The 17,500-nt window shown below is 39.6% G+C and overlaps 1 protein-coding gene across 4 annotated transcripts in view; it reads right to left on the reverse strand.

Annotated features, from left to right (window-relative positions):
- The window catches only part of khdrbs3 (KH domain containing, RNA binding, signal transduction associated 3), a 218,123-nt gene that overhangs the window by 78,641 nt on the left and 121,982 nt on the right, over positions 1-17,500 (reverse strand). For all 4 annotated transcript variants that reach the window (XR_012394869.1, XR_012394868.1, XR_012394867.1 and 1 more), the window contains exon 3: positions 2,780-2,896. Coding sequence is in view for 1 of the 4 variants with exons in the window: in XM_073931403.1 (XP_073787504.1) it covers positions 2,780-2,896 (117 nt within the window). In the remaining 3 variants the exon portion in view is untranslated. The remainder of the gene's footprint in view (positions 1-2,779; positions 2,897-17,500) is intronic.

Consider the following 17,500-nt stretch of genomic DNA (forward strand, 5'->3'; position numbering starts at 1 on the left):
TGAAGCGGCTGTCTGAATGGAAAAGATTGCTTCCTGTGAATTGCGAGCGCATTTACACACGCACACGTCAAAATCACATACGCTTCAGCTATTCAGAAACCACTCAAAAGCCAGCGCCACATGCGCAGTGTTAGTAAAAAAATATTAAAAGTCCTGTGAAATTAAAATAAAGTTTATTTTAGATGTTAGTATGAGTGCGTTATGAGCTAGCGTGCTCCAAAATCGAGACAAAATTTGCATTTAGAAAATATAAAACTGATACAAACATCTGAAAAGCTTGCAGTTTGCTTCTGTCTAAATGCATCATTGATTTTATTCACGTCACCTCAATCTTCAGTTTCTCATCAAATCTCCTGTCCAATCAAATGCTCTCTAGTATCTCACATGCCCTGCCCTCTTCAAGACGCTTCTCATTTGGTTTCCATTTTTATGTGCTTGAGCTCGACTACTTTAACTGCCATAGCTGTGATGAAAGGAAATGCTATTGGCTGTCCCATAAAAGGGGAGGAGCTACTCTATGTCCCAACCTCTTTTAATTTTTCGGTTGAGAATATGTTAAACATTGGATAAAGATGCACATTTCAAAGCACTTCATGGGACCTTCAATAATTTAAAGAATGCGTATTATGGGCTTTCCTGACTCTTTTATGGTGCACATAAAAAGTTAAGTTGTTATAGTTAAGGTCATTCAGAACAGTCTTAAAGAGATAGTTCATTTGATGTGTTTGACCAAATCCTATCTTAAAAAAAAACTCCCATTTGGAGGCTTTTTTTATTCTAGGAATATATCCTGCCAGTCCTCCCTGACGAAAAAAAGAAGTCCGACTCATTGACATGTATTTTACAGGATAAACAAATAATAGCTCTTAATTGGAAAAGGATCACTGAGCCAAGAACTGAAAAATTTATCAAAGAAATGGCAGCAATCATGTCGGTAGAAAAGATCATATAGAGTTGAAGTCAGAATTATTAGCCCCCCTTTGAATTGATTTATTTTTTAAATATTTCCCAAATGATGTTTAACAGAGCAAGGAAATTTTCACAGTATGTCTGATAATATTTTTTCTTCTGGAGAAAGTCTTATTTATTTTATTTTGGCTAGAAGAAAAACAGTTTTTCATTTTTTAAACAACATTTTTGGACAAAATTACACTGAAAACAGTGTTGCATGCAGAACTGTTGCAAACAATTTATTTGTGTTGAATTTAAACAAACAAATTAAGTTTAATAATGTTCAACTTAACTTATTTGTTTAAATTCAATACAAATAAATTGTTTACAACCACTTAACGTAAAAAAAGAGTAAATCCAAGGAATCATCTTTGAAATTTTTTTTCAGTTAGCCCTTTTAAGCTACATTTTTTTAATAGTCTACAGAACAAACCATTGTTATACAATAACTTGCCTAATTACCCTAACCTGCCTAGTTAGCCTAATTCACCTAGTCAGGTGTTGGGGGTGGGGGCCCGGGGGGTGCGGTTGTAATGCAATTGGCAGCACAAATGTCTTTATACCTCAGGCTGTTGATGTTGCCATCTACTCTGCAGATCTCTCGCATGGCCCAAAACAGAATTTAACCCCAAACCATGCTTTTTCCTTTACCAAACTTGACTGAATTCTCTGAGAATCTTGGGTCTATGCAGGTTCCAGTAGGTCCTCTGCAGTATTAGTGATGACTGGGATGCAGTTCAACAGATGATTCCTCAGAGAAATCTACCTTCTGCCACTTTTCCAAATGATCAACTAGAAGTCAAGTTATTATTCGTTGCTCTTACTACTGGGATCGACGACAAGGCTTTAGTCAGGTAGTGTGTAAGCTCATGGTTTTAAAACAAATCAATTGCATAAAAAAGGGGAAATAACTAAACATAATCACTTTAAGTGGAAGAACACTTCTGAATAACCCTAACAGCCAAAGTCAATTGAGGGAAACGCTTGAAAAACAAATCTGCTGTTTGCCAATCTGCCCAAAAAAGCTGTCAGACTGTATATCTCCGTCCCTTTGTCTCTCCTTCGCTCTTTCTCTCGCTCTCTGTCTAACAGGATGCTGAGCTCAGCATTTCTTTATGACACCATATCCCTCTTTCCCAGGTGCGGCGGGAGGAACGGCCCATCAGCATCTATTGATCCGTTCAATCAGCAGTGCAGAAACACCACATACAATGCTGATCATTCACACGCTTCTCATCCGTGACAGACGAGACAGTGAGACTGCGTGCTGAAAGACTGGACAAGAAAAAAAAAGATGCAGTTCCTTCCTCGTACACTCGGATTAAAGTATAAACGAAATCATAACTAACCATGTTGATTTTGTTAGCTCGCATTGCTAGTTTTGAGATGAACAATACATCTGCGCATGTCATTAAGAAAAAAACTAAGTGTCCTTGTAATCCGAAATTGAAATCTAAACTTCCTGTTTGATTTCAGTTAAATTCTCAGATTAGGTCTGTCTGAGGTTTTAAGTATGTTAGCCACGCCCCTTCAACAGTCAGCTTTGACAACAAACAGAAATGGTGAGGAGGAGGAGTCTGTTAGGTTAGGTAAAACTCCTCCTCTAAAACCCAGTTCCAGATATTTCTGAAGGAAATGCCTACTTTCCTACATCCAATCAGCTTACGGTAAAAAAAATACATGCCACGCCCACTTTTTCTCATTAAATATTCCATTTCTCTAGGAACTGCATCACAATATGAAACAAAAAAAGGGTTGCAACTTCCGGTTCATGTGGACTTTAACAGCCTGAGGGGAAAAACAGTGATGATAAGGACTGAAAGAATACCTTTTCTTTGTCTCTCATGGATCCCTTGCCGAGGATGGACATCTTGGTCAGCGTGTCCTCCTGCAGTCTCTTTAATGAGTTCCCTCGAGGACCCAGGAGTTTACCCACAAAATTAAACTAATAAAGAGAGAAAACACACACACATACACAGATTTTACTTCATAGTCCGGTTTGATCATTAGTATTTTATGACGATAGCAGATATGTAAAATGACAGGCTTGATACGTTCTCATGCAAAAGCAGTTAAACATTTATCAAAGGCACATATTAGCGTTAATCATAATCAAATGCACATATTAGCGTTAATCATAATCAAATTAAACTGCACTGCTTTTATCAGTCATGATCCTCTTTTTTGCTGTTACACATGGTTTCATGATCAAATATTTCAGTGAGACATTGAACTTGATGTTTTTCTTCACATTGGATGTAATAAGTGTAATGTCACAGAGTAAAAAACACACACACATTTATTTAAATAGAAAATGAAACAATCTTTATTGTTTAATTGTTTGTTTGCGTGTGTTTGTATATACACAGAGCTTGATATTAATTTTTTTGATCACCAGCCACTGTGGCTTGTAGATTTCCAACATTAGCCACTCGCCATTTTCACTAGCCACACTTTTCTTGTTGAGAAAAATATATTTTATATGACTAAATTTGACTTTGACAAGATAAAATGACTTGATTTAGATGTTGTGTTATCAAGTGTGCCGCAAGCCTACGTTCGAGTGAAGGTTTCGGCCGTTAGATCGCCCCCTGGGGGCTGGCTGCAGTACAAATCATAAAGCCCGCCTCCTCCGTGTTAATGAAGGAGACTTGAGCCCAAATAAAAAAAAATATTACACTTGCAATAAAATGTCCCGAAAGATAGTCGTGGTCGATTAAGGCACTGGTTATTGTGCTGAAATAGGTGCAGATCTTCATTTTTGTAAACAGTTTGTTTTTAGCAGTAATTTAATGCTGGGCGTGTCATCGTGATTGACAGCTGTGATTGACAGTTTCTCAAAGCGCGGCGTCTGAGCTTCGGCAGGAGACTGAAGTAGACTGAAATGTTATTATTCGATTTCTGTGTTATTTTACCATGACAAAATGAGTTCAGCAGTAAACTATAGTTTCTGACATACATGATCCTGGTGGAACACTGTTTATTCGCTAAGTTCAGGGCTTTTTTCGGGCTTTATTAGTTTGCTGATACACGCCTAGCCACCCAGATAGCAAAACACAGTTCAGGCTAGATTCTCGCCTGCCGGAGACTTATCTCTTAGAGCTCAGACTGACTAATGTTACCTCTGCTGGACCTACTCCGGATGCCTGGACTCACTGCCCGATTCCAGTCCGAGTCAATCGAGCCAGATGCGGCGGCCGAGCGAGCCGGCGCTGCCGCATGCGAGCCGGAATCAGCCCGCGACGCCGCGAGTAAGTTATGCGCTGCGGCCTGGAGCTGGCGCGATTGAATATATAAAACCCTCATATTTGTTAACGTTATTACATCCATTTGTGTTGATATGACAGCAAACGCATGCTGAGAAGTTCGGGGGGCGTAGTTGATTTTACATAAAGCGTTTGATTGGAAGCTCGACTCTGCTTATTTTCGCGGCTCCTCCTCTGGCTCCATCAGACAATCCTTCTGCGCATGTCTGGCTCCAATTTCAGCAGTCTTTTGCGACAGTTTGTGCCCGTCAAGCAGGCGTTTTGCCCTCAAGGCGTTCAATGGGAAAAAGGGCTGTCGCGTCGTCCATATTTTTTACAGTCATTGTGTGTTATGTCCACATGCCTCCTCATTCATTTCACTTTTTATGTGCATTGTGTATTAGCTTGCTCAGTGTGCATGAGCAAATGGGTTGAGTCGCAATGCAATCAGTTTTTATTTCACGACATTTCAGGGCTCAAAATTAAGGATTTATCAAATTTATCTTTGACCACAGCAAATAAGTATTTCTTAGACACAACTTTTTATTGTGTTAAAACAAGGAAAATATAGCTTTATAGGTGTTACTTTTTAATTCAACAAAACTTTTCTTTAAAAAACATTACATTTAAAAAATAATTATGTTCATGTATCTAAAATATGCACAGTAATCTGTTCTGGCTAAAAGTCCCAGATCACCAGTTACAACACATAAACAGGGAGTAATCTTCCATTAAGCAATGTTTTTGTGAAAAATATATAATTAAACCATATTAACGAAAATAACTGTAAGCAAAAGAAAGCAGGTGAGTGAAAACACATACCGTGTTTGATAATGAAAGGATGTTCACGTGCACACGGTAAATATAGGCCTGTTAATAATCTGATCAACGAATAACTTAAATGAAAGCAGTGACTGCTGCAGCTAATGTGTGTTTTTTATCTTGAGCTCTTGAAAGCAGTCAGGGCTGTCTGTGGGTGAACAATCGTCACTCTTTGTCCAGTCTATTTCAAAGGGAACAGATAGCACCAGTTGCGCTACTTCTAGGCAAGGTTATTTATAGAGCACAATTTTACACAACCAGAGTTGATCCAAAGTGCTTAACAATAAAATAAACTAGACAATAAAACAAAAAAAAAACTGCTATTAAAACTACAAGGAAATCTATGGGCTCTATTTTGACGGTCCATGCGCAGAGCGCAAAACGCAGGGCACAAACGCTTTCAGGGCGTGTCAGAACGCATTTTTGCTAATTTAAGGACGGGAAAATCTGCTTTGCGCCATGGCGCATGGTCTAAAAGGGTTGAGTTTATTTTGTTAATGAGTTATAGGTGTGTTTTGAGAATAAACCAATTAGAGTCTCATCTCCCATTCCCTTTAAGAGTCAGCTGCGTCGCGCCATAAGCGCATTCGCTATTTACAGGACGCAAAGTAAGTCTAAGTGGAAAAAATGAGCATTTCACTAGCAAACAGTTAACAGTTGACAGTTTTTTTAACAGAAAACTGTTAAACAGAGCATCTACTGCGTGAGAATGAGAGATAATGGATCAATTCGCTCTTGGATAGGGAAACCTTTACGCACAGACATCAATTAGTCTATAAATAATTAATTGCGTTTGTTAAGCGCAAATATTCGTTTCAAAACTATTTCTAAATTCAGTTCTAATTTCCAGCAAACGAATAAATGAATAATAATAACGAAGTGTGCTCAAAAACCTGAGTTATATCCTAAAACACATGCTGTGCCCCATATGGTCTAAAACCTGACAGGTGGGCAAATCTAAGCTTGTTTTTAATAAAACAAATATAAATATGGATATAATAAATAATACTGCTAATAATAATAACATTATACAAAAGCAAATTGTTATGAATGAACTGAAAAAGCCTCCCGAGATGAAGAAGACATAAAAGCAGTGATTTTTCATATTTATGTAGGCTGGAAAATAATATGTTTTGTAATATTTTAATCCCTTATATTTATATCCAATATGTATTCTTATTATATCCCATATATATATATATCCTTAATATTCAATTTTTTTAATATTTAAAGATATTTGCCTATTGCTCTCTTGTGCGTATTAAGTAGTGCGTAAACGAAGCGCCGGAGTTTAGACTGGCTTTGTTTTGGTCTAATGAAAAATCTATTATATTTTCTCAAAATAGCAACGCGCCAGCAGTGCGCCTCAGAACGCCTTCCTTTTTAGACCAGAACGCCTATGGGCGCACAAATGAGCGCTAATGCATTTGCTATTTAAACAGCGTAGCACAACGCCTCAAAACGACACTTGCGCCAAGCTGAAACTACCAAACAAGTATTGCGCGGCGCCTTGCGCAACATTGCGCCGGGTGTATGATAGGGCCCTAAATGTTTAAAAGTAATACTAAAATACAAATAAAATAAATGAGTCACTCAAAGGCAAGAGAGTAAAAATAAGTCTTTAAGTTAGATTTAAAAGCATCCAATGAAGGAGAAATCCTGATGTTCAGAGGGAGGCTGTTCCAGAGCCTTGGGGCCGCAACACAGAAAGCTCGATCACCTTTTAATTTGCAGCGAGACCGAGGGACAGACAAAAGAAACTGGTCATTTGATCTTAACGGTCTACAAGCTGAATAACCGTACGTTCACACCGAAAGCGGCAAGAGCGTCAAAGTAGCCGGAAGTCATTGATTTTCAATGAGAGCCAGCGGCGATAAGCGGCGAGGAGCAGCGCGGCGCGTCTTTGCCGGCGTGGGCGTCGAGGAGAGTTGAAATCAAGTAAACTTTATGGTAATGAGCTATGACGCAGTTCAGCGGCCAGCAATCCGAATGAAGACGTCTGCTTGAGAGGAGTTCAGAGAACACAGACCTGTGAACTTTGGTTCCGACCACAGTTGTTCCCAAGGGTTTGATGATTGTGGTCACCGGATTTCCAATTATTTACGATGTTTTCTTACAGGAATATGTATTATATAAGTTACTGGCGAGTTACTAATGTGCATTAATGTTATATATATTTATCTTTAAAAAGCGGGAATCTCAGGCGACGTGACAAAACAAAACAGCATAGCTGCTTCAGGATATTTCAGACATAAGGACACATATTGGATAAATAGAGCAAAGCCACACCACACGCAACTTGATCTTCCATTGTTATATGAATTTGATAAGAAGTGCGCAACATTTTCACGATAGAAACATGTTTTATGCAGGAATGTAACTGATATGCTGCAATGGCTCTTTTAAATACGAGATCAATGTAGCGAGTTTTGACGCTCTCGCCGGCGGAGTTGAAGGCAGACAGCGGTGTCGCCAGGGCGGCCAGAGCAACCTTGGATGCTCTCGCCGCTATTGGTGTGAACGTACGGTAAGGCCTAATAAGTTCACTGACATAGGCCGGGGCAGAACTGTGCAATGCTTCATAAGCGAAAAGAAGAGTTCTAAAATCAACCCTGTATTTTATAGGTAGCCAGTGCAATGAGGCGAGGACAGGGGAGATATGATCTCTTTTCTTAGTTCCTGTTATTAATCTGGCGCCTGCATTTTGGACCAACTGTTGCCGAGAGAGTGTTGACTGAGGTAGACCAATGTACAAAGAGTTGCAGGAGTCTAACCGAGAGGAGATTAAAACAAGGGTTACGATTTCTAAATCTTTTAGAAATCATTAGCAATGTTAACAATTAGCATGCTGCATTTCCAGCTCTCGATTGTTCAGTCTACTAGAAGACAAAACCACAATCACAGAAATAAATCTGTGAAAAACTCTTGAGCAGAATCACACGAGACTGGAGATCTAAAACACACAGATCTGTGTCACATCCAGACGGAAACAGACGACGAGGATCAGAGGAACACATGAGAGAAGAAAGGAAAAGAAAGCAAGTAGCGCCATTCCCAGAGAGACGAAAGGATGGCGGAGAAAGGAGGAAGCGTGTGGTCTTAGGAGGTGAGACAGGTTCCTCTGCTCTTCTTGTTAAAGCGCTTCACCTGCGTCTGCTGCTGTTCAGACTTGTTAGCGCTGAACCCTGAGCGGGAGATCAAACCCTGCCACCCATGAAGACCTCAGAGAGTCAGCTGACACGCTCACAGATCTGCTCAAAACCTGGAGATCACACCAAGTCTGATGGTGAAGTTGAAATACCACAATTAGCAGAAAGAGAGCAGCAAACACAGGTAAAGTCATCATTATTAGCCCTGCAGGCTTTTACTCATTCATTTTAATTCATCTTAGTCCATTTATTCATCAGGGGTCACCACAGAGGAATGAACCGCCAACTAATGCAGCACATGTTTAGCACAGCGGATGCCCTTCAAGCTGCAACCCAGTAATGGGAAACACCCATAGGCTCTCATTCACACTATGGCCAACTTAGTTAATCTAATTCACCTATAGCGCATGTCTTTGGACTGTGGGGGAAAACGGAGCACCTGGAGAAAATCCACACCAACATGAGAACATGCAAACTCCACACAGAAATGCCAACTGACCTAGCCAGGACTTGAACCAGCAACCTTCTTGCTGTAAGGCGACAGTGTCAACCACTGAGCCGCAGTGTCGCCGCCCCGTATGCATTCATTCATTCATTCATTTTTTTGTCGGCTTTGTCCTTTTATTAATCCAAGGTCGCCACAGCGGGATGAACCGCCAACTTATCCAGCAAGTTTTTACGCAGGGTATGCCCTTCCAGCCGCAACCCATCTCTGGGAAACATCCTCACACACATTCACACACACACATACACACTACGGGCAATTTAGCCTACCCAATTGACCTGTACCGCATGTCTTTGGACTGTGGGGGAAACCGGAGCACCCGGAGGAAACCCACGTGAAGGCAGGGAGAACATGCAAACTCCACACAGAAACGCCAACTGAGCCGAGGTTCAAACCAGCGACCCAGCGACGTTCTTGCTGTGAGGCGACAGCACTACCTACTGCTCCACTGCCTCGCCCCGCCCCGTATGCAGTAATACTCAAATTTTGGCTTGTAAGAATGAGTAGATGTATGATGCTAAAGTAGAATAACCGTTTGCATATGCTGTATTCATGTATTAATAAGAAACTGTGAAAAATACTGTATACACTCACTGGCCACTTTATTAGGTACACCTGTCCAACAGCTTGTTAACGCACATTCCTGATCAGCCAATCACATGGCAGCAACTCAACGCATTTAGGCATGTAGACATGGTCAAGACGATCAGAATGGGGAGGGTGATTTAAGTGACTTTGAACGTGGCATGGTTGTTGGTGCCACACGGGCTAGTCTGAGTATTTAAGAAACTGCTGATCTACTGGGATTTTCATGCACAACCATCTCTAGGGTTTACAGAGAAAGGTCTGAAAAAGAGAAAATATCCAGTGAGCGGCAGTTCTGTGGGCGCAAATGTCTTGCTGATGCCAAAGGTCAGAGGAGAATGGCTCCTATAAAAGAATAAGGTTAAAGTAACTCAAATAAGCACTCGTTACAACCGACGTCTGCAGTTGAGCATCTCTGAACACGTCCAACCTTGAGGCGGATGGGCTACACCGGGTGCCACTCCTGTCAGATATTAACAGGAAACTGAGGCTACAATTCTCACATTAAAATTGGACAATAGAAGATTGAAGAAACATTGCCTGCTCTGATGAGTCTCGATTTCTGCTGCGACATCCGGATGGTAGGGTCAGAATTCAGTGTCAACATTCTGCCTTATATATTAACGGTTCAGGCTGATGGTGGTGGTGTATTGGTATAGGGATATTTTCTTGGCACACTTTGGGCTCATTAGTACCAACTGAGCATGATGTCAGCGCCACAGCCTACCTAGTATTGTTGCAGACCATGTCCATATGTTTATGACCACAGTGTACCTATCTTCTCTTATATACTTGATGCAAAATAATGCACCATGTCATAAAGCACAAATCATCTCAGACTGGTTTCTTGAACATGACAATGAGTTCACTGCACTCAAATGGCCTCCACAGTCACCAGATCTCAATCCAATTGAGCACCTTTGGGATGTGATGGAACGGGAGATTCGCATCATGGATGTGCAGCAACTGCGTGATGCTATCATGTCAATTTGGAGCGAAATCTCTGAGGAATATTTACAGTAGCTTGTTGAATCTATCTATGTCACAAAGGATTAAGGCAGCTATAAAGGAAAAAGGGGGTTCAACCCGATACTAGTAAGGTGTACCTAATAAAGTGGCCGGTAAGTTGGATGCAACCTATATCTAATGTAGGCCATATTTTAGCCGTGTACTTGCATTAAGTCCCTGTGGTGTGATTGTCAGTCCCCACATTAGATTTTCCGAGTGCAGAATGTTCCTCGGCTGATGGCTGTTTGTGCAGTTGCTTTCATTAGATGCCTGTTATTTGCTGAGGGTTTTGTTTGGCCGCTCTTTAATGGTGTAATCTGATGATATTAAGGCTTGTAAATGACAGCGTGGGCCTTAATCTAGACATTAAACACAACACAGAGCTGCGTGAGGATTTACAGAAAGCTCTAAAGCTCTTAAATGTGCATGCACTGCATGCACACACACACGCACGCACGCACGCACACTCACACAAACGCACACACACACATTTGGCTCTACATTTTAACATGAGTGAAAGACTGTCTAAACTAGCCATAAGATGCATGAGTTTTTTTATGGTTGCTATGCAGTTGCTAGGGTGCTGATGATGGTTGTTATGATGTTGCTATGCAGTTCCTAACAAGTTTTGTAGTTGGTTGCCATGATGTTGCTATATGGTTGCAAGGGCATTTTGTGTAAGTACCATTGCCAATGAGCTATAGCTGGTTGCTATGGTATTACATGGAGTTGCTAGGGTGTTCTAAATTTTTGCCAGGGTGTAGTTATGCAGTTGCTTACGCGTTGTAGTTGGTTGCCATGACACTGCTATGATGTGGCTAGGATGTAAGGAGGGGTTGCTAGGGCATTGCTTTGTAGTTGTAGTTGGTTGACATGATGTTGCAAGCAGTTGCTAGGGTGTACTAAATTGTTCCCAGGGCACTGCTATACAGTTGCTTAGGTGTTGTAGTTGGTTGCCATGACATTTTCATGTTGTGACTAGGATGTTAGGAGTGGTTGCTAGGAGTTTGCTATGCTGTTGCTTAGATAATATAGTTGGTTGCTATGATATTGCTCTGCAGTTGCTAGGTTGTTCTAAATTGTTGCCAGGCGTTGTTATGTAGTTGCTTAAGTGTTGTAGTTGGTTGCCATGACATTGCCATGTTGTGACTAGGATGTTAGGAGTAGTTGCTAGGGAATTGCTATGCAGTTGTTGTTGGTTTACATGATTTTACAAGCAGTTGCTAGGGTGTTCTAAATTGTTGCCAGGGCACTGTTATACAGTTGCTTAGGTGTTGTAGTTAGTTGCCATGACATTGCTATGCTGTGACTAGGACTTTCGGAGTGGTTGCTAGGGCGTGGCTATGCAGTTGTAGTTGGTTGCTATGATATGGCTATGCAGCTGCTAGGGTTTTCTGAGTAGTTGCCAGGTCATTGATTATTCAGTTCATTGGGTTTTGTAATTAGTTGCCATGATGTTGCTATATGGTTGCTATATGGTGTTTTGTGTAATTGTAGATTGAGCTATACTATTGCTGATGAGTTGTAGCCGGTTGCTATGATACCGCATGCTGCTGCTAGGGTGTTTTAAATTGTTGCCAGGGTATTGATGTGTAGTTGTGTTGTAGGTGGCTGCCATGAAATTGCTATGCTGTGGCTAGGATGTTCTGAGGGGTTGCTAGGGCATAGCTATGCAGTTGTAGCTAGTTGCTATGATATTTTATGCAGTTGCTAGGATGTTCTAAATTGTTGCCAGGACATTGCTATGCAGTTGCTTGGATGTTGTATTTGGTTGAAATGATACTGCTATGGAGTTGCTAGGGTTTTCTGAGTGGTTGCCAGCGCATGGCCAGGGAGTTTTAGCTAGTTGCTATGCTATTGAATGCAGTTGCTTAGGTGTCATAGTTGGTTGCTATGACCTAACAACACGTTATGTGATGGGATACGCAGTGATAAGCAATTTGCACCAGACGGAACACAACAGAAATTGAAATAAAGCCATTTTGAAGCACAGAATAGTGCCCTTACTGCACTCCAACGAAAAGGTAATGTTTATAGTCTTGAACATTATTAAATGTATATGCTGACTCATTGATATGTGTAGGCTTGCACAAGTTCACAGCTGTGACAGTTCTAATGTTTAATTTCAAACGGTTTGTTTGATTTTTAAGATTTGACAGAAATGTAAATACATTCAGAAGCACTGAATAGTGCACTCACCGCACTCCAACGAAATGGTAAGGTTTAGGATCTCATTAAGACATATTAAACCTCTTTAACATTATTAAATGTACATGCTGAATCACTGATATGTGTTGGTTTGCATTAGTTCTCAGTTCTAAAGTTCAATTTCAGATGGTTTATTTTATTCTCTAAGGTATCTGAAGCAAGCTATTTGCTGCTGCTTTTAATAGTACGGCAATAAATATCACGTAAAATGACTTTAAAACTCATTATTAGCATTTAACATTGAATAAAGCACATGATGTGCACCTGAGGTGATCATTACCGGTTTATTCTGTTGTTCAACTGAAAGAAAAATAGGAGCTCTTTCTAAAATTGAATTTTCAGGTGTTGGTTGGAACAAAAACTCCTTTTAATATGGGAAATAATCCTTCTATCGTGTTTCATTTATTTTAAACATGACTCAAACCAGCCTTTAGGCTTGATAGTCAGGGTGTTGATGTCTTTAATCTAACAACCTGCACTTGTTTGTGATTTGATCCTGACGTACAATACCTAGTCCAACCACTGGGTGTCAAACTTACACACTGCTTCTTTAATAGAATTAATACTTCAACAAAAGACGTAAGGAGCAACGCAGTGGCGCAGTAGGTAGTGCTGTCGCCTCACAGCAAGATGGTCGCTGGTTCGAACCTCGGCTCAGTTCACGCTTTTGTGTGGAGTTTGCATGTTCTCCCTGCTTTGACATGGGTGTCCTCGGGGTGCTTTGGTTTCCCCCATGATTTCCCAAAGACATGCGCTACAGGGGAATTGGGTAGGCTAAATTGTCCGTAGTGTATGAGTGTGTGTGTTTGTGTGTGTGGATCTCTCCCAGAGATGGGTTGCAGGCCATCCGCGGTGTAAAAACTGGCTGGATAAGTTGGTGGTTCATTCCGCTGTGGATTAATTCCGCAGGATTAATAAAGGGACTAAGCAGACAAGAAAATGATTGAATGAATTAAAATAACATAAGGCATAATTTATGTTTGCAACCCAAACGTTGCAGAATGAGTTTCACACCAGCGTTTAATACTTACAAATGAAAAGCAGACTTGGCAAGTTTTATTAGTTTTCTAAAAGACCAACCCAGCATCCACTGTCTCATAAAAAAGAGGAACTGTGGGAAGATAATAACTGTTATCTGATATAAACACACACAAAGTAGAAAACTCTGTGTAAGCTTCTAGAAAAAGGCATGGGCAAAATGGGGTAATAGCTCACAGGCAAAAATTTGATATCCCTCCATGACATTCATTATGAATTCATTTTAATTGCAGATTACATCAGGTAATGAGGGCAATTTACAGATCGTTCAGCCGATAAGCATAATGACGCTGATGCTAAATTGCATACGCTATTCACCCCGTTTTTATATCCAAGATCTAAGAGATTCATCTGACGTTTATTAAAATCGACTACTTTTTTTTGTGTGAAAATATCTGTCTTGTTAAAAAAAAAAAGCTCAGTTTGTTTACGTCTGGGAAGAAAGCTGTATTCTCTGCTTCAGGAAAAAAAACAAAAAAACAGTCGACACTTGCAGGGCTTTTCACTTTGGGCTGAATTAAACAGCTTTACTGATTAAACTGACCTCATAGACAGCTGCCAGAGACAGACACGATCCACACACACTCGTTTACTGTTCTAAAACTGGCTGACAAACACTTGAAAAGGCAAACTGATGCAATATTTTTGGTTTAAAGAATAATTAACTTCATATGAAACAAAACTGTCAGTATTTATTCCACCTTCTGTCACTCTGAACTCTTAAGTTGTTATTTTCTCTACTAATAAATAACTTTAGGAAGGATCTTTTTCTATAAAGACTGTTCATGACACCCAAAAGGTCAACTATATGACTACATTATTCCCCCGTAGTCACAGGAGAAATACCATTCTAAAATAGTATTTATTGTAGTATTTATCTGATAAAAAGCTTAAAATCTGTCACATTGTATTGTGAAGTATGGGGTTAGTAAGATTTATTTACTTATATATAATATGCTATAAACATATAAATGCTATAAAACAATAATTTCATATATACTATATATATATATATATATATATATATATATATATATATATATATATATATATATATATATATATATATATCAGAAAACATTCTTTTAAAGGTGCTGTTGACTTGAAATTTTCCCTAGATGTTGGTAACAGCCAAAGAAATGCATATATGAAAAGAAAACACATCTAATTCATTTACAAAATAAATTGTGTGTAATAAAATAAAATGACATAGGAAAAAAGTATTGAACAAATGAAGAAAGGGAGGTGTAGAAACGCAGTGAAAGCTCAGACAGCAGCTGAAATTTCTCAGTAGTTATTCAGCAACCTTCTGCCCTTACTCATTGTAAATGAATATTCCCTGCTTCAGTACAACATCTACATTACCAAATATGTGCTATCCAAAAATCAACATTTTCAACATTGTTAATAATAAGCATTTCTTGAGCGTTGAATCAGCATATTAGGATGATTTCTGTCAGGTTGTGTGACACTGACGACTGAATTATGCTGAAAATTCAGCTTGACAGAAATAAATAACATTTTTATAATATATTTGCATAGAAAACAGTATCATCAGGGCTTAATTTGTGCCGGAACACGCCCGATCCGGATCCGGCACCTCTGAAATCTGATCCGGCACCTCATTTTACCAATCCCCTTTCTCTACTACCTCTATGTCCTTGGGTAACATGCCAGATATATTACCCCGATCTGTTCCGAGACTTTGTAATTCACAAATTAAACTTTGAGTATCAACATTATTTTATAATAATTTTTTTACCGTACATGTATTTATATATATATATATATATATATATATATATATATATATATATATACACACACAAATTTGAAATAAAAGTGCTGAACCATTTGTTTACACATCTCAAATAATCCTATTCTGTATCTTAACTTATTATGTATTTCTTTTCTTACCTTAGCACTTTGAACTACCATTGAGAACAAAGTGTGCAAATTTACTAATTGTTTTTAAGCTATGTGGTTGCAAACAATTTATATGGGCTGAATTTAAGCAAACTAATTTAATTAAGTAATGTTCGACTTGCGTATAAATTGCAAGTGATGCTTTCAAAATCCTTTGAAAGCATCACCTGTGTTCTTAGCCAATCATCATCAGTTATGTGGTTGTCCCACCCCTACACACAAGCCAATCATCATCAGGTATGTGGTTGTCCCACCCCTACACAAACAAATAAGCTAGTCAACATCAAGTGTGTGGTTGTCCCACATCAACACACACAGGCCAATCATCATCATCATCATCATCATCATAAGTGGTTGCGAACAATTTATATGGGCTAAAATTAAACAAATGAATTTTAGTCATGTTCGATTTAATTTGCTTGTTTGAATTCAGCCCACATAAATAGCTTGCAAGCACTTACCTTAAAAAAGAAATTAGCAAATACAATGATTTTTTTTTTTTTTTTTTTTTTGGAAGTCAAAATAACTTAATTGTATTCAACAACACAAAGGTCTGAAACACTTAAGGGAAAATAAATAGTCAGTACATTTTCATTTTTGTGTGAACTATCCCTTTAATATACACACCAATTACTTGCTTTCTGATATTGTTAATTGTTTAATCTCATCCACCATTTCCCGACAACACAAAATTAGCCAAGAAAGTGTCGTGTCATGTAAACAAGAGGCCAATAAAATCACCCTCACCCTTCAGGCATTCTCCCTCTCTCTTTCTCTCTCTCTCTCGCCTACTCTCCATCCACCTGTCAGACTGGACAAATTGAATTTGTCTTCCTCCAGTAGCTCTCTGAAGCTCTAAACAGCGCATTAGTGTCTACAGTCATCGGAGCTGTCAAAGGCAATCTGTTTAGTGTGACGCGGGGCAACGTGAATAGCCACGCTGTATGGCATTACACTTGTGCTCTCGCTCCCTCCGCCGTTGATAATTGCTTCATTTGAAGTGGCCGATCATTATGGCTCTAACGCAAGGGCTCACGAAACACCGCCTGACATTCCTTTTAGCTCTGAAGTTTCATTTACGAGACCTGACGTCCGGATTTTCTCTTCTCAATAGACATCCTAAAATGCTCACTGCTGTAACCAACTTGAAGTCAGTTGTAACTATGTGTTGGAATGTTGAAAATTGCATGTTTGCATCTGACACAAAGGTTGCTGGAATAGTTGGTAGTTCATTCTGCTGTGTGACCTCTGAAATAGAGACTAAGCCAAAGGAAAATGAATAAATGAATGATTATGTACATTCAATATGTTCACAATATGAATATGCCAATCATCATCAGTTATGTGGTCATCCCACCCCTTTACACAAGCCAATCATAATCAGGTATGTGGTCATCACTACACACAGTCAATCATTATCAGGTCCCACCTCTACACACTAAGGCTAGTTATCATCTGTTATGTGATTGTCCCACCCCTACACACAAACACACACACACACGAGCCTATCAGCATCAATTATGTGATTGTCGAACCCCTACACACACACACACACAAGCCATTCATTATCAGTTATGTAGTTGTCCCACTCCCACACTCACCAGCCAAGCATCATTGGTTATGTGATTGCCCTAACCCTACACAAACACACACACACACACACACACAAACACACAAACACACACACACACACACACACACACACCAATCATCATTAGTCATGTGATTGTCGCACTCTGGCACACACACACACAGACACACACACACACACACGCACACACACACACACACACACATGCTAATCATTATCAGTTATGTGATTGTCCCACCCCTACATTTACACACCAATCATCATTAAACATGTGATTGTCCCGCGCCTACACACACAAGCCAATCATCATCAGTTATGTGATTGTCACACCCCTACACACACAACAACAGTAATCATCGGTTATGTGTCCCACTCCTCCCACAAAACACACACCAGACAGGCCGACAAAGACTTGCAAAAAATTGCAAAAATCATAATGTGTCCAGTATCTATTTTTCCAAGGTGTGTTGGT

This window comes from Danio rerio, chromosome 19 (genome assembly GCF_049306965.1).
Source record: "Danio rerio strain Tuebingen ecotype United States chromosome 19, GRCz12tu, whole genome shotgun sequence".
In the NCBI taxonomy this organism is placed as follows: Eukaryota; Metazoa; Chordata; class Actinopteri; order Cypriniformes; family Danionidae; genus Danio; species Danio rerio.